General features: G+C 31.3%; 2 protein-coding genes across 3 annotated transcripts in view; one reads left to right on the top strand and one right to left on the bottom strand.

The window, feature by feature from the left end:
• LOC129231698 (eukaryotic peptide chain release factor GTP-binding subunit ERF3A-like) overlaps window positions 1-14,608 on the bottom strand; it is a 79,997-nt gene extending 65,389 nt beyond the window's left edge. The window contains exons 1-3 of the mRNA XM_054866065.1: window positions 14,270-14,608; window positions 9,090-9,167; window positions 758-922 (exon numbers count right to left, since the gene is read on the bottom strand). Of these exons, the coding sequence (XP_054722040.1) occupies window positions 758-922; window positions 9,090-9,167; window positions 14,270-14,495 (469 nt within the window). The 5' untranslated portion in view covers window positions 14,496-14,608. The remainder of the gene's footprint in view (window positions 1-757; window positions 923-9,089; window positions 9,168-14,269) is intronic.
• A 204-nt stretch (window positions 14,609-14,812) lies between these two features.
• LOC129231685 (luc7-like protein 3) overlaps window positions 14,813-15,682 on the top strand; it is an 81,920-nt gene continuing 81,050 nt past the window's right edge. For both annotated transcript variants that reach the window (XM_054866056.1, XM_054866049.1), the window contains exon 1: window positions 14,813-15,036. In XM_054866056.1, coding sequence (XP_054722031.1) covers window positions 14,932-15,036 — 105 coding nt within the window. In that variant the 5' untranslated portion in view covers window positions 14,813-14,931. The remainder of the gene's footprint in view (window positions 15,037-15,682) is intronic.

The raw sequence follows: 15,682 nt of genomic DNA, 5'->3' as shown, positions 1-15,682 counted from the left end.
ATTCAATATATATATTTTCAAATACATTTTTTCCTTATTCTGCAAGTTATTCTGAACATTCTAATGAAAAAATGTTTGTGATATCATGAAAATTGCCAAAGTTATGATTTTTTGGCTTTAACTGTGTCACTTGCGCAACATTTCTCAGAAAAGCAAAAACATGTCTTTTAATACATCCGAATCCTCTAATAATCCTTTTACGATCACACCCCTTACATCTCAACTCTTAGAGATTTTTAACCGTGAAAACTTTTAAAACAATTTTTCATATCAGCGTCTGCAACATGTTACTCAACACTTAGGCTGTGACGTTATACCGTTTCTGCTGGTAAACACATGAATCAGTTGGTTCTTTAGACACTAAGGGGGTAAGCATTTGCGTATGCCGGTTCAGGAGATTGAAATTATTTACCAAGTTAAATACAAAATCTCCCTGTATTTGCCCCTGATACAACATATCATACGGCAAAATTTATCAACAATATCAGTGTAAAAGAATATAAACTCGTTAATTTTGCTCCACTTGCCCATTTTTAAAAAACTTTTTCAAAACCTCTATATCTAGAACCCTTCTATCTCGAATTTTTCTTCTGTTATATGAAATTCAAGATAGAATGAATATTGTCCTGTCCAAGCTAGGACGTACAAGATATGAAATTAACAACAAATTCAAGAAGCTAATGAGGATGTTGGAAATAAACAAGAAAATAGTTTGATCCAAAAATTACCTGGTTATAAAATTTCAATGTATGCTTACCTACATGTCCAATAAAAACAACATTTACATGTTCCTTTCTCGTCCCTTCTTCTTCCTCCAATAAAATTTTCTTCTTACTTTTTGTAACAATTTCTACTTCTTCTACTTCTGCACTTTCATCATCATCAGCAATGTGGTTATTTTCTATGTCAACATTTTCCCAGTCTGAGAAAAATATTTAGGCCATTAAATTTCATACAATAGTTTATTAAATTTCATACAATTGGTTCAGATAAAAAAATTCTTGCATTCGTATCAAGTTTTTAATGCTTGACAATAGGCTATTTCATAAATAATCATTAATTTCATCGATGCTACTTCCAAAAGCAATGCCGTTGTAACCTGAATTTAGGATAGTAAGGATAAGCAGGTTGTAGGAGACATATTGAGTTACACAACAAAAGTCAGAAATATTATAACAATTTCTTTAATTCTATATGAAGCAGTGAGAAGCAAACAGATGTACGTGCTTAAATTAGAAATTTAGAGATAACCAGTACAAATGGTAGGTGAACCTCTCATCTGTTTTAGACCAAGAGATAGTACAATTACCCCCTGTTAGGTGCTATCAACATTTATAAAATCTTTTCAATGAAAGCCTACCTACAATCGTAACCTTGAACAAGGATTTCTCAAAGCTTGAAAATGTCCACTTACATTCCCTTGCCTCCTAATAAATATCTCCTAAAATGTTTAAAATATCATAAAATATGTAAAAAAAATATGCATTTAAATGAAAAAATGCCCTAAAAATTAAAACTAACCCAAGAACGAAAAAAAATGTCATCAAAACTTGGGTCATGAACATAACATTTTAGTTAGCTTTTACAAAAACTTATAACTTTCATGGTTTTTTCGAACATCCTGCTTTACTTATGATGAGCATTAACTACGCGCTTAAAGAGGTATTCTAGTCCAGAAATTCCAAAAAATAGATTTTTTTTCTTTTCATATTTTCAAAGTTTAGACCTTTAAGAATAAACCCCCGAGAGGATTTACAGAAATTCGAATTATTTTTGGAGTTATTGTAAATTTTATTAAGATCTGACGGGCAAGGCAGCTTCTACAAACCAGCTTCAGCTTCCACATCACACACTCAGCTTTCATCATTTCTTCTTCTTGTATACGCATTTCATTTATGTTATGATAAAAAATATAAAAAAATGTTTTCATGAATTAGCGCTGCAAGGTTATGTTTTGCGAAATCAATTCGGGTCCTAAATTTGAATGGGAACTTTTTTTGACACCCTTGAAATTAATTTTTACCCCCTTTTTACATGAATAAAGTTCATAATATTGAAACGCTTAGTAAAAATATCAAGGAATATTATGCTTTTCGTGAAAGAAAAATAAAGACGCTCGTGTGCAAATTTAAGATGCTCAGTGGCGTGCCTATTGAGTCTAAAGCGTCCAAGGGGAACTATAAGGTTAGCGCCCTCCCCCCACACCGTTTTCTGGAAATACATTAATAAAAATAAAATGTAGCAATTTATTATGAAACATTCGTAAGTAAAATATTTACGTAGAAGTAAGGGGATCTGGAGATTTCTCCCTTTAGAAAATTCTTGAAATTGTAGTTGTAAAAGTGCATTTTTAGACGATGTTTGATAATGTAGGTTTCAAGGAAATAGAGATTTGAGCTCCCTCCCCCGGCAAATTTCGTAATTGAGTTTCTAAAAACGCTGCTGCAGATCATCTTCGATTATTTTAGAGAGAAAGAACCACGGGGTCCTCTGCCCCCTAATTTGTGAAAATATAGTTCGAAAAACGCAGCTTTAGACTATTTCAGGTGATGCTTAGAGGGAGGAAAGACTCAAGGTCCTCTCTGGAAACTTTTCAAAACTGAAGAGCCAAAAATGCTTTTTAGCCTTAAATATATCTTCTATAATGTTACAGGAGGAGTTTACGAAGATTCTCACTCGGAACATTTATGAAATTGAAGCGAAAATTTGATACTATCTTGAATGTTTTTGGCGAGAGAAGGGGAGAATCCAATGTAGAAGTATTTAGAAGACCCAGGAAATGCGTCATGCACGCAAAAATTCTTTTTTTTGGAGGGGGGCATTAGGAATTGCCTCTTTTATCCTTCTAGCTCAATTGTAACTAATTTTCTTTGAAAAAATAATTAAGGTAATTAACTTTAAAGTCATAATTTTTCGAAATAATCTTGGTAAATTACGGCCCTTCTTCTTGTTGCACCCTTGTCGAGAGTCACTTCTGTATCACTAAAAGTACCAAATCAATCAAAAATGTTAAATGTATTTTTATTGAGTCTGCAAACACTATATTTCAAATAAATAAAAGTACCAGGCTGGAAATAGAAAATTTCATTATTTAAAACGAAAGCACTCAGTTTTGGAGAAGAAAAACTCGGCAATGGGTTTCCACAATATTTATATCAATAATTGACACAAAAAAGAAGATAGGGACATAGCGAAGAAAGGGAAAGGAGGGAACTCGAAATTTATCCTTTAATTTTTTGTTACCAAAGGTAGTTGTGGAGAGGATTTTTGAAACTTTGATTTTGAAAGAAGTTTGACGGAGAGTTTCCAAGCCGCATCCTTTCCAATATCGTAACCAGAGAAGGCCTACAATTACATATTTAGGACATCAACTCCAAAAAACTTCAAAGAGAGTGCTACCACTAAGTGTAAGAGTGCTTCCCCGAGAAACGCCCAACCTAAAACCGCGAGAAACGCACTCTATCCATCATTAATGATTGTCTAAATTTTTGTTTTTAGGACCTTAATTTGCAACATTTTTCTGGGACCCCCGAACCACCTTCAATCATCAAAGATTGTCTAAAATTTCGATTTCTGGGCTTCAATGACGAAAAACTGTCCGAGGGAGAGCACCTGAACTCCTTGATAGAATCATTGAAGATCATCTATAATTGCATTTCTGGAATTTCAGTTTTAGAAAATGCTGATTAAGGGTTCGCGAACTTTCCTCACTAACATTACCAAAGATGTTCCAAAAACTTTGTTTTAGTAGTTAATTTTAATTGCCAAATTTCGAAAAATTTTCGAGAGGGAGCTCCCGAATCTCTTTTTCCCTAAATCATCAAAGATTGTCTAAAATTGCATAGTAAGGACTACAATTTCAAGAAATTTCTGGGATAGCTTTGCGACTTCTTCTGGTGATTATCTATATAACCAGAGTACTGGTATAGTGTTTAGGGTGGAGTGAAAAACATTTTTAAATTTTGAAAAGCCTGGAGTCTCAAAAATTGCCTTTTAGCATTAATAGGCTACCCATAAAATCTTAACCTCGTGGGATAACAGGACTGCTTGATTTTAGCCGGGCTAAAAAAGCCCCGGCCTTTTTTTTTTTTTGTTTAAATCACTTTTAAAAAAGCCGGCTTTTTTAAGAAAATTAATTTTTTGGGTTATTTTTATTGTAATTTAATCAAAATGAAAATTATCTTGGTATCCTTCATTCAACTACTACTACTGTATTAAATCAAATTAGATGAAAAAAGAATAAAACTTTGGTAGTTGTTAAATAGCACCGTTTAGTTAAAAAAAAAAAAACCTGCAATAGAATTTGAACAATTATAAATAAATTTTAGTTAAGAGTTCAAAAGATCTCATGACAATGCTGCTGTCATACCAGTCATTTGATACAGACTTTAAATAACAATGCACTTATACCTTTTCCTATAATCACCAAAACTGTTTCTTATTTTCTGAAGTAAAGTGAAAAACATTTTTGGAAACAAGATCATCTTAAATGAAAAATTATATATAAAAAAAAAAAAAAACACCTGAGTCGCAAATGTAGAATCAAGGGTTAAAATTGAAAAATATTTAAAAAGTCTTACACTATTAAAAATAAACTACAAGCACAGTGAAACCAGTATAAGTTGAGCACTTCCGGTGCACTACTTGAGTGGTCAACTTACAGAGGTTGATTTATACAATAAAGGCTAATTCCGAGCCTGAAAAAAGCGGCCAACTTAGACAAGTGGTCAATTTTACAGGTTTTACTGTATTTTATTTGTTAACAAATAGAAACTGGCAACAGATAAAATTTTAAATCATTGCTTTTAATTTCCTTGTCGGCCAAAATTAATTTGGTTACCAATTGCTTGAATAAAAGCTTAGCCATGTTTAAAATCTGCTTTAAAAAGAAGCATTATAATTCGAATTCTATATAACATGGAAGTTCCAAACACATTCTATCAGATGCAGAAAAAAACCAGAGCCGGATCTATGGAGGGGCAAGCCGTGGTTCTTTCCCCGGGCGGCAACTTCAGGGGAGCGGCAAATTCAAGTGGTGTTACCAGCAGGAAAGAAAGGCGTATCCTAATAAATTCTAGAAAGTATTAAATTATTGAATATTTGAAACTGGAGAAAAAAAATAAAGCAATGAAAAAGTAAACTAAGAACATTTTTCTTAATAGATACGATAAAAATTGTGTAGGAAGTTTCTCGTTTGTTTTTGACTTATAGAGTCATTTAGTTTCAAAACAGCTGCACATTTTAAAAGAGAAGTCGGTAAAATGGAGCGGCGAGCAGCAAGCAATTCTTTACACAAGCGTTTTTAGGTGCAACAAAGATAAGTAAGCACTTTTCGTGGGACTGAACCAGAACACGTGTACTAGCCACTTAAATAGATTCGCCTTTAGTAAAATTATTAAATAAAAATCAACAAATGACTGATTGTTTCCTCGTTGATTAATTGGCTTCTTGTGTAGGCACTGTGCTACCACTTATGGCGGCATATATTAGGGGGCGGCACATTTTACGATGTCGAGGTAAAGTAAAATATATGTAAGTATATACATGTATATATATTTTTTTTTCATGGGATTGAAATTATGACCACTTTGGATACCGGTTCTGTCTACATTTAAACTTCACCAGTGGGAGATTTTTGCTCGTTTTGGTAGCTTTTCTGATATGTACTAAAAAACTTGCGGGTAATTTTGTTGCTCTGTTCAAATGTGCATTTTAATGTCTCAATCAAGGAATCAAGCAATGGAAGTTCATTTGCACACAGCAGACAAAATCAACCACTGCTTGAAGTTGTTTAGTTTTAACTCTAGACGACGAATGACACCTCCTGTCACACCGGTATTGGTGTTGGAACCGCTGCAACCAAAAACATCCAAGTTGTCAAGTGGCTGCTCATTAGATGTTAAGAAGTTAATAATGTTGTACTGTATCATTTCAGCTTCTCTGTGCGGAACTGCTTTATGTCCTGTGTATTTTGAGCAGGGTTCTTTTATCAGAATAAAATGTAATTCTATAGGAGATGTAATATAATGCTCTTTCACTTGGGAAAAAAATCACTTGTACGTTTCGAAATGCGGAAATTAATTTTTTTCGCCCCACCCTAAAAAGAAGGTGGCCCTGTTTGCAAGTTAATACAAGTTAATTCGACTTGCATAAAGGAAAATTCGGTAAAATGGATTTGAAAAATTTTATAATCGAAAAAGTTTCACTGGTAAAAAAATTACTTGTTCTTGTTGGGTGCTTCTTACTTGGACCACTATTGTATAAAAGACTACTGTATTGATATATAGCAAATGTTCTTAAATGTAATGCTATCTGTTATCTACTAAATAAGAAATAAGTTAAATAACTGATAAATAAGTTCCAACTCTGTGTTTAAACTATTTATATTGTATGCACTAAACCTATTTTGGTTTTGAAAGATTGTGTGAAAATGGAAGAAAAACATAGATTTTTGGTTTATTTTGTGGCTTTTGGAAAATTTAAAGACATTACTCTATTGAACTAAAACTTGTAGGAGATATTAATGTTACCTAGACTTAACACACCAACATGCAATTTCAAAATTATATATTTTATCTTGAGCAAAAAATGTCCAAAAAAAAGGTCAATTTTAAGCACTTTTGGACTTTTTTGGAACCTAAAAACTTTATCCTAGGAGACTAAGATCTTAAGGCTAATCTATTGATGCTGAAAGGCAACTTTTGAGACCCCAAGCATTTCCAAAATTCAAAAATTTATTTTTTTCACTCCACCCTAATAGTGGTACCTCCATTACTGAAGCTCTGCCTCTAGACTAGAATACTTCCTCAATATACATACATATCATTACTGCTGAATCAAAAAAGTAGAATAATGAAATAAAACATAAGTAGTCAAAAGAAACTAAATCTATTTTTTCAATAACTATATATATACACATATGGACATATGGGTCATTCTCTAGAAATGTGGAATTTTCTGTCCCATGTTTGCTGCAACTTCATAAATCTTTAAAAACTATTTTTTTTAATACTATTTATTTGTCACTATCTGCCAAACAAAATAACATGGATTTAGCAGTGATAGATAATATCTATTTTTGTTGAGACTAAAAAGATATACTAAAAAGTCATTACCATCCACTGTCCCTCAACTCAATGTTAGTCTTTTATGATCTAACTATACTGCAAATAAAACTTAAAAATGCCTTGAAAAGAATTCTTCATAATTGCCTACCATAATCAAATTCAAAACAAAGTTTCTTTTTTGTTTGATTGCAATTTTGAAATTTTAGTGAAACAGTTTTAATTTGTCCCTGACATTTTGCATCATTACCATCCAACAGTTTTTACACTCTTTCATAACCACTTGGTGGTATTATTAACCCAAACAGTATTCAGTTTTAGTAACAGCCACCTTTAAGTTTGTTTGAAAAGCAAAAATTTAATTGTGTGGAAATCTTCATGCATCTTGATTAGATGTGTAGCTACCAAATTAAGCAGAAATTTTTTTATTGCTGTCATTTTTATCCATACCTATTAATAGTTATTTTAAACATTATTATGTATTTTTGTTTTTTATTTGCTTACATTAGATGAACCTTTGATCAAAATGTGCAAAATTTTTAGAATGGTAGCTACAGTTTAGCTTATGCCAGGTAAAATAAAGCGAAATATAATTACCATCCAGCACAAAGCGTAAAGATTTGGATGGTAATGTCAGACTGAGGATAGAATAAAATTATTTGCTTTGTTTTTTTTAATTATATACATTTTTACCTTCAAATTGTTGTCGTTGTTTTGAATATTTTAAATGCATAATTTTCTTAAACCTACTTTTTTTAAAATTACCTTATATTATAAGTACCTGTTAGGCAGTGGGTTGCTGTTATTTTTAATCTTCAATGGTTCCCAGTTAGCTATCATTTTGTAAAATAAATTATATTTTAAATTGATTGGTTTAAAATGTAATTTGTCAAAGGATGATAACTAATTCAGACCTTAATGTGCAGGTGTTGTTGATTCAAACCAAAGTAATAGTCTGAGAATCCACTTTATCTCCAGATTAAAAACAAAAAGTAATTTTGTTGGTCCACAGAAGAGGACAAGCACCAGATAGACATAGAACACATTTTTTGCATTATTAAAGATCCTCCTATACTCATTTCTCATAGATATTTTTTGTGTAGCAAAAGAAGAACATAATTCGGTAGAGAAACTCTCAGCATCTGTATTTAATGCAAAATAAATACATAAATAATGAGGTCATAATATTCTGTTTTTAAAAAAAAACATAGTATTTTGACATTAATTTTACTGTATGTTTGCTTAAAGTTATTTTAACCATGCATACGTCATTTCCAACCTGCCATGATCATTACCATCCTTCCAGAGGCATTACCGTCCTTGCTACAGAATGGCTTGTTCTCAAACTATTAATGTTCTCTCAATTTTTTAAATAAAAGTATTTTAAATAGGTAGTTCTATTAGTATTTTCGTAAACATATTTACTTTAGGTTATAAGACTTAATTTGAACGAGTAAAAATGAATGATGTAATGCATCCAGTATAGTTTTATAAAACAAAAAGAATCTCAAAATTACTTTAAATTTATTAAAAGATTTAAAATGATATATTTGTTCTTTATTTTCTGTCAGGTTATTGCTGGTACTTAATTGTAAACCTTAAAACCACTAAAAACAATATATTTTTTTGGAAATTCTACATGATTTTTTAACATGGGATGATAATGACACTTTTTGTCCCTTTCACACACTAAAGCATCATTATCTGCATAATAAATGTACATGTTTAATGAACTATTGTAGTTTTACCAAGACACATATTTTGTCTTTCAAAAAAATGCCAAACTGCATCCTTACTGAAAAGTTCAAAAATTAAAAATTCAGGATTGCAAAATTCCATATTGCAGGAGAATAACCCATATGTGAGCGGGCTCGAGACTATAGTTATCATAGAGAATTTTTAAATTGTTTGCGTTTTATTAATAAAATAATAATGAGAGTTAAATTTTTATAAAATTAAAAATGTATAGTAAAAATATAATTTTGTCAGAATAATGTAGTTTTTTTATAAGAGTGTTTAAACTACCTGCAGGAGAGTCATCACTGCCAATTTCTATGTCCCCCCCTTCTTTAAGGTCTATTTCCATGGCTAAAGGTGGTGGATCTATAAAAGAATAATTGACAATAAATAATTATTTAAAAAAATTCTACAAATGCTACAAATACATGAACAAATACTGTAAAATATTTTGAAAATTTAAACTACAATAATAATTTAGTTTTACTTCTGGTTACATTGTTTATTCAGAGGTATCATGCTTTTAAGCCAGCACTTTTTTTTCCATTCTGAAGCTAAACCTTTTTTCTCCTTTGCGGGAGAATTAATGTATGAGGAAAGTAAAGAAGAAAAGGACAGAACAACAAACTTGATATCTCTAGTTCTATAAGTAGGCTTGCCAGACGTCCTGATTTGACCAGGAGTCCTGGTCTTCAGACAAAATCTCTGAGTCCTGGCCGGTTTACTCCATGTCCCGGTAAAAGATAAATTTGGTTAGGGTTATTTCACGTCAAATCGCCTAATGCCATGTGCCGTCATGTCTCAGATTTTGTCCATTATTTTTTTACGAACAGATACCTATGAGAAAAGCCCAAATTCATTTTTTTTTAGATTTTTTGAATGAAAATTACGCTTTGGAGAATTTTTTCAAAAATTCGATTTTTGATCACTTTTTAGAGTCACCATTTTGGCACAAATTCAGAAAATTTCTCTAATTTCTTTATTTTTCAACCAATTAAGTTGAATTTGGTATCAATTTCAAGCTAATATTTTTCTCTTTCAATGTGAATGGACAGAAAATATTCTATGAACAGTTGGGTGTTGCCACTCTTTATCTAAAGTCAGTTTTAATGTGTTTTCAATTGGGAGATTAAATAAGTTATATCTCCGGAGTACCTACTACGATCTGCATCATTTTTTTTTTTTTATTTTAGCATATTTAAATCAGCTATGTAGAAAAAAAGTAGAAGGGTGCTTTTTGTTGTTTTGAAATGAAAATAAAGTTTGTTTTGCAGAAAATACAAGTTTTCTATTACTTTAACCCCCTTGTGGTTGGCCAGTCCCAGAATTACAATGTTAAATGGACGAGATATCTCGTCAAGAACTGCAAGATGGTTAAATCCCTTTTAAGCTTAAAAAAGGCCAAAAACCTTTCAGAACAATTAGTACTGGACTCTCAAAGGATTTGCATCAATAGTTAATCGCTAAAAAGTTGTTTACTTTTGAAAAGAATTGTGCAAAAACGTGGTTTTCAGACTTCGTAAAAATAAATAAATAAATAAAAAACACTTATGATGTGAAAGTGTACTAAATATTAAGAATAATAATTTGAAGAATAGTATAAAAAATATTTCTACTGGAATTATTTATTTATTTATTTTGACAATAAAAGATGGGGGAAGGGGAGAAAAATTACTATTGAAAAGTTTTCATAGCCTAAATTTATTTGGATAACGTAACACCTGACAATGATCTTCCGCTCTTGCTTGGGGAGCAGCATCAATCTGATATAACTGTTGGCTCTTTGAAAAAAGGGCACTACATAAAAGTGCCCCGGCCAACCCTAAGTGTGTCTCTAAGCGTTCCATGCGACTGCTCCATTGAGGTCTTCAATTTCTATTATTTTAAAACATAATAATGTAATTACACTCAATGGCTTATTCATTTTGTTTAATTCTTTTAGTTTTTAGTAAATTATAATCTAAAATTAGTTACACCAATGTCTAATAATTTTTTTTTTGATTTATTAAATTTTAAAGTAATTCTATTTTATGGATTTAGTGATTTTATTTTATGGATTAATTGGATGCTTCACTTGCCAAATTGATTAACTCCATAAAACTAACAGTCGAGAAAAGTGATGAAGAAGATAGCGTTTTACATAGAAGTGAATGGGCCCTTGTGTTACATTTTCTGTCATCGCAGGACCAGAAATGTACTGAACCAAAAGTTTAATATAAATTCACATTCTAAGCATTGATTAAGCACTATTAAAGCAGAAAAGAAGATTTTTTTTTAAACTGCAGTATAATCGGTTTGGCAACTGAGGCATCCAATTGACAGTGGACAATGTATTAGAATAATTACTAAATTTATAATATTAAATTAAATGTATGTATCAAACATATGGAAAATCAGTTGATTTATATTTCGTCCTATTTCTTCGGCGTCCCGGACTTTTTACAAAAAGTGGACGAAATAGCAACCCTGCTTTGAATACGTTCTGAATCCGCCCTTGCTATGGGGTCTCCTGGATGCAGGTGCGCCAGACATCTTGTAAACTTCTTTGACACTCTTTTTTTTAATATACAGAGAAACAGAAATAAATCTTCATTGGTCCAAAGGACCATTAAAATTAAAATGTTTTTGTTGTCTCGGTCCAGCAGACCACTTTTAATTTAAAGCCCTGCTAGGTGCTTAATATTCAATGAATTTTGAATAATATGAAAATTCATATTCACCTACAGTGTCTCTCAAAAGTGTTCGTACACCTTGAAATTTTGTAGTAAAACCAAAATAATGCAAAACTGAATTCAAATATGAAGTCCAATTTTTTTTTTCACACCATTCCTATGCCATTTTGAATAAAAACCAGTAGTTTTTTTTTTTCAAAATGTTGCAAAATTTTATTTTTGAAATTTGTCAAAAAACGATGAGACAGAAAAAATAAGCCACAAAAGTCATTGTACACTGAAATATTTTCGATTAAATTCGTGACTAAAATTATCATATGTGGGTTTTTTATATTTTTTGCATTGTAATGACACCGTAAAGTCATTTGCCTTTAATTTTTTGTTTATTTATTCCCTAATATTCTGCTTATTATTTTAAAATGGCAGGTATGAGTAGAAAACAACAAACACAATTCAAAATTTGATTTTTTTTCCCTCACAGTAGCCATAAATTGGTTTGAAATGTCTTTAAATTAGTTAATTTATTCCATTCTATACTAAAGTGTTTGATAAAATACTTTAACGAAAGGAATCGGATCGAAAACAAGGTAAGAAAACGTCAACTAGCAAAGTTAACAATGCGGGATTGGAAGTTTACAGTTAAAAAAACTATGAAAAATACACATTTGAGTACTGAAAAAGTTTCTGCAGAATTGAATGAAACATTTTACGTTTAATTTTCACCTAAAATTGTTCGCCAAGTTCTCTGATTAGCTGGATTAAAGGGGACCTCTTCCCGCAGAAATTTTCTTGTTTGTGCGAAAAAGTCAACTTACGCTTTCCGTCGTAAAATCAATGATAAATAAGCTCAAAACGTTTTGAAACAATGTCTTACTTATAGATGAAAATAAATTCAATACTTTGAGTTAAAATGGTGTATAATTGTCAATATAAGAAAAAATCAGGAACTTAATTTTAAGAACTTTGCTGGATCAGTTAATCAGGACGGTGAAGGTGTTTTTGTGTGAGGGTGAATAACAGCATCAGGATTTGGAAATTTGGAATTTTTTGATGAAATAATGAATTATGCTGTTCACTTATTAGCCCAAAATTTAGCAATCGGAAACAACTTTGTTTTTTATCAACATAACGATAAGAAGTACACATTTGCGTTTGGTGCATCAAAAATTGTCCTTTAACTTAGAAATATAGCCTCAATTGCCAGATTTAAACTTAATGAAACATATTTCAGGGGCCAATCCAGGATTTTTTTCTTGCTACCTATTTTTGTGAAAGTTTTTTTTATCAGCATTGCTTTTGTGAAATTTTAGACACATCCTAATTTTTGTAAAAGAAGTAGTGGAACAAGTGAAATTTTAGTTTGAAAAGTGTAAATGTCATCTAGTATTTTTAACAGGTTTCGTTTTTTTTTTGGGGGGGGGGGGGAAGCTGAAAACCTAAGAAGTAGGAAAAATACCATCGTAATTTCAGCTTAATGGTCTATGTACTGTGTACAATATAGGAAATTATGAGAAAAATGGTTCCTCAAAACAGATGTTTAAAGATTGCGATAATATTGCATAAATACACTTTGGTGTGAAACAACTAAAAATTAGTTAAAACACTACAAAAAGGTTTCTATTTAAGCTATTGTTCATATAAACCTGCTTATAATTCTATTTTATGAGTATATTTTGTTTTAAACAGAGAAACAAATTTCATATTTTAAAATGTGAATTTTTGTGAAATTTTCGATATTTTTGTGAAGCTACTGATTTTATTACTTGATTTTTGTGAAAGTACCGATTTCAAAATAAGATTTTTGTGAAGGTACCGAAAAACGGTAGCAAAATCAGCCTGTATTGGGCCCTGTATGTGGACATATCTGGTGGCTTGATTACGAAGATACACCATTGAAACGAAAAGCGAACGAGAAACAGTAAGACTCAAAGTGCGGCTGAACACTCATTCAGAAATTGCATAAAAAAGAAAAAAAAACAATGAAATCTATTCCCAGATGTTTAAAAGCTATTGTTGATACTGCATGATATTCTACTAAATAATACTTTTGTAAAAATTTAGATTTACTAATTTTTTGACTTTTTTTTCAAAGTGTACGAAGACTTTTGTGAGATAAGATTTCCGGCACTTTTTGGTTTTTGATTTTTAAAAAATTGAGTTTTAATGTTTTATTAAAACTTTTCGTGTAGTTTTGTTAAAAATAGATCATAGATCTTATAATTAAATACCTATTCCGAAACATTAATTCTAACCAATGCACGGGGGCCTATTTCATTGAAAGTCATAGGTGTACAAACACTTTTGGGGGCCACTGTATATAGAGTTCTTGCAGTTATAAAAACATTAAAAAGTGTTACGGTACTTGAAGTTCGCTTAAAGAGTTAACTAGGAAATTGCATAGCTCAATTCAATGACTATTTTCAGGAAGTTTTATAAAACAAAAAGAGAGATCGGTTTCTGAAAAACAAAAGTACACCCTTGTCTTGACCACAACAATGTTTTAAAAGAGATGTTATGCAGCCGCAAAAATTGGAAAGGCAATCGGACATTAACATCTGGAACAGCAGTGTTTACATTTAATACAACAAACAAAAATCGCTTAATATGTAGTATTGAGTACATATTTTCATAAAATATTGAATTTTGCATTCAAATTATTGACTGAAAACACGAAGACAACTTTTTTGCGCTCAAAAAACTATTATAGTACACATGTCAACAATTGCATGCACTGATCACCTCGTTTTGAAATTACAATAAATACTTGAAATCAGAAACTTAGAAATTCTCGAATACCTGGCGCTGGTTGTTTTTCACTTTCAGAATTAGGTTCATCTTGCTCAGAAGGTACAGCTTGAGCTGCTACTAAAGTCGCAAAAGATGGTACGAATGGCGGGGCATCTACGTTTAATCCTATAAAAGGCTTTAACAAATCGTTATCATCCTCTCCATTATCTAAGGCACCATCAGAATGCTGTTCCCAAGAATCTGGAGTGCCTTGATCATCTGTTTTTTGGTCCATTTTTATTAAATAGCAAACCAACAAAGCGATATTAGTCAAAACACGTCTTAGTCAGTTCGGTACCCTACCTTTACAAAATAGCAAATGCAATCCGCGTGGCCGTCGACATTCGCACTAATCGGACCGCAGTGCGCTAGCCACCACATTTCATGTTTGAGGCTTATATCTCACAAAAATACAAAAATATTTTGTTTTTTAATAAAAAAATTCATTTTTTCTAGATCATTTTAAAACAAAAAAATAATAAAATTACGAAATGTTTATTTGCTTTATGTTTTACACCCGAAGCACTACAATTTCTTCCCGTCACTCCCCTCTGCCCTCTCCGCTCCCCTACAGTTTTTTTTTCCCCGCAAACTGGAACTTTGGACATTGTTTTGCTAGCAGTTTTAAAAATAATTCAATGCCTAATTCTTGTTAACTTAGCTCAGAAAATATGGCTCTGTTGTCAGCGAAACAGCTTCTAGATGAATTAATGGGCAGAGACAGAGATTTGGGTTTGGAGGAAAAAAAGAATGATTTTACTTGGGATGGACCTGATGTAAGTTTGTGCGTGACTTAGGCTTAATCTCATACTTGTGACTAATCTTATTTCTAAGTTTTTTTTGCAATTTAATGTATTTCTCTTCTGAATTAAAGTATACTTTACACCAATGGATACATTAAAATTTTTTAACTTAAATCGAAAACCTATGTTCCTAGATTTGATTATCGACTGCAGGGTTCAAATAGGTTTTGCATATTATGTTTGAAATATTTCAGTATGAAAACAGAAGGCTGACTGTTTTGAAATTAACTCGCTTTTTACTCAGTTACTGTTCAACAGTTTAACAGTTATGGAAATTAAAGATGCTTATACAATACATAAGTGTTTAAAGCTGTTTTATTAATTTAAAAATAATTATTTTTTCTCCAGTGCTTAAAATGATTATCAAAAACAATTTTAGATAAAAGGTTTATATTTTTATATTGATTTGTTTAAATACAAAATACAGTAGAAGACCGTTATAATGTACACCTTGGGACCAGAGCTTTTACATATACAGATTATTGCATTATATAGATCATTTCACAAATTTTGAAAGGCGTATCCGAATTTAATGTTCAGAATTAGGGATGCACCGGATAGTGATTTTGCCGGATACCGGATATCCGATGCCCCCTTACCTGCCGGATATCCGGCAATT

The sequence above is a fragment of the Uloborus diversus genome, chromosome 1 (genome assembly GCF_026930045.1).
Source record: "Uloborus diversus isolate 005 chromosome 1, Udiv.v.3.1, whole genome shotgun sequence".
In the NCBI taxonomy this organism is placed as follows: Eukaryota; Metazoa; Arthropoda; class Arachnida; order Araneae; family Uloboridae; genus Uloborus; species Uloborus diversus.
The sequence above is the reverse complement of the archived record's forward strand: the minus strand, read 5'-3'. Positions and strand labels throughout refer to the sequence as shown.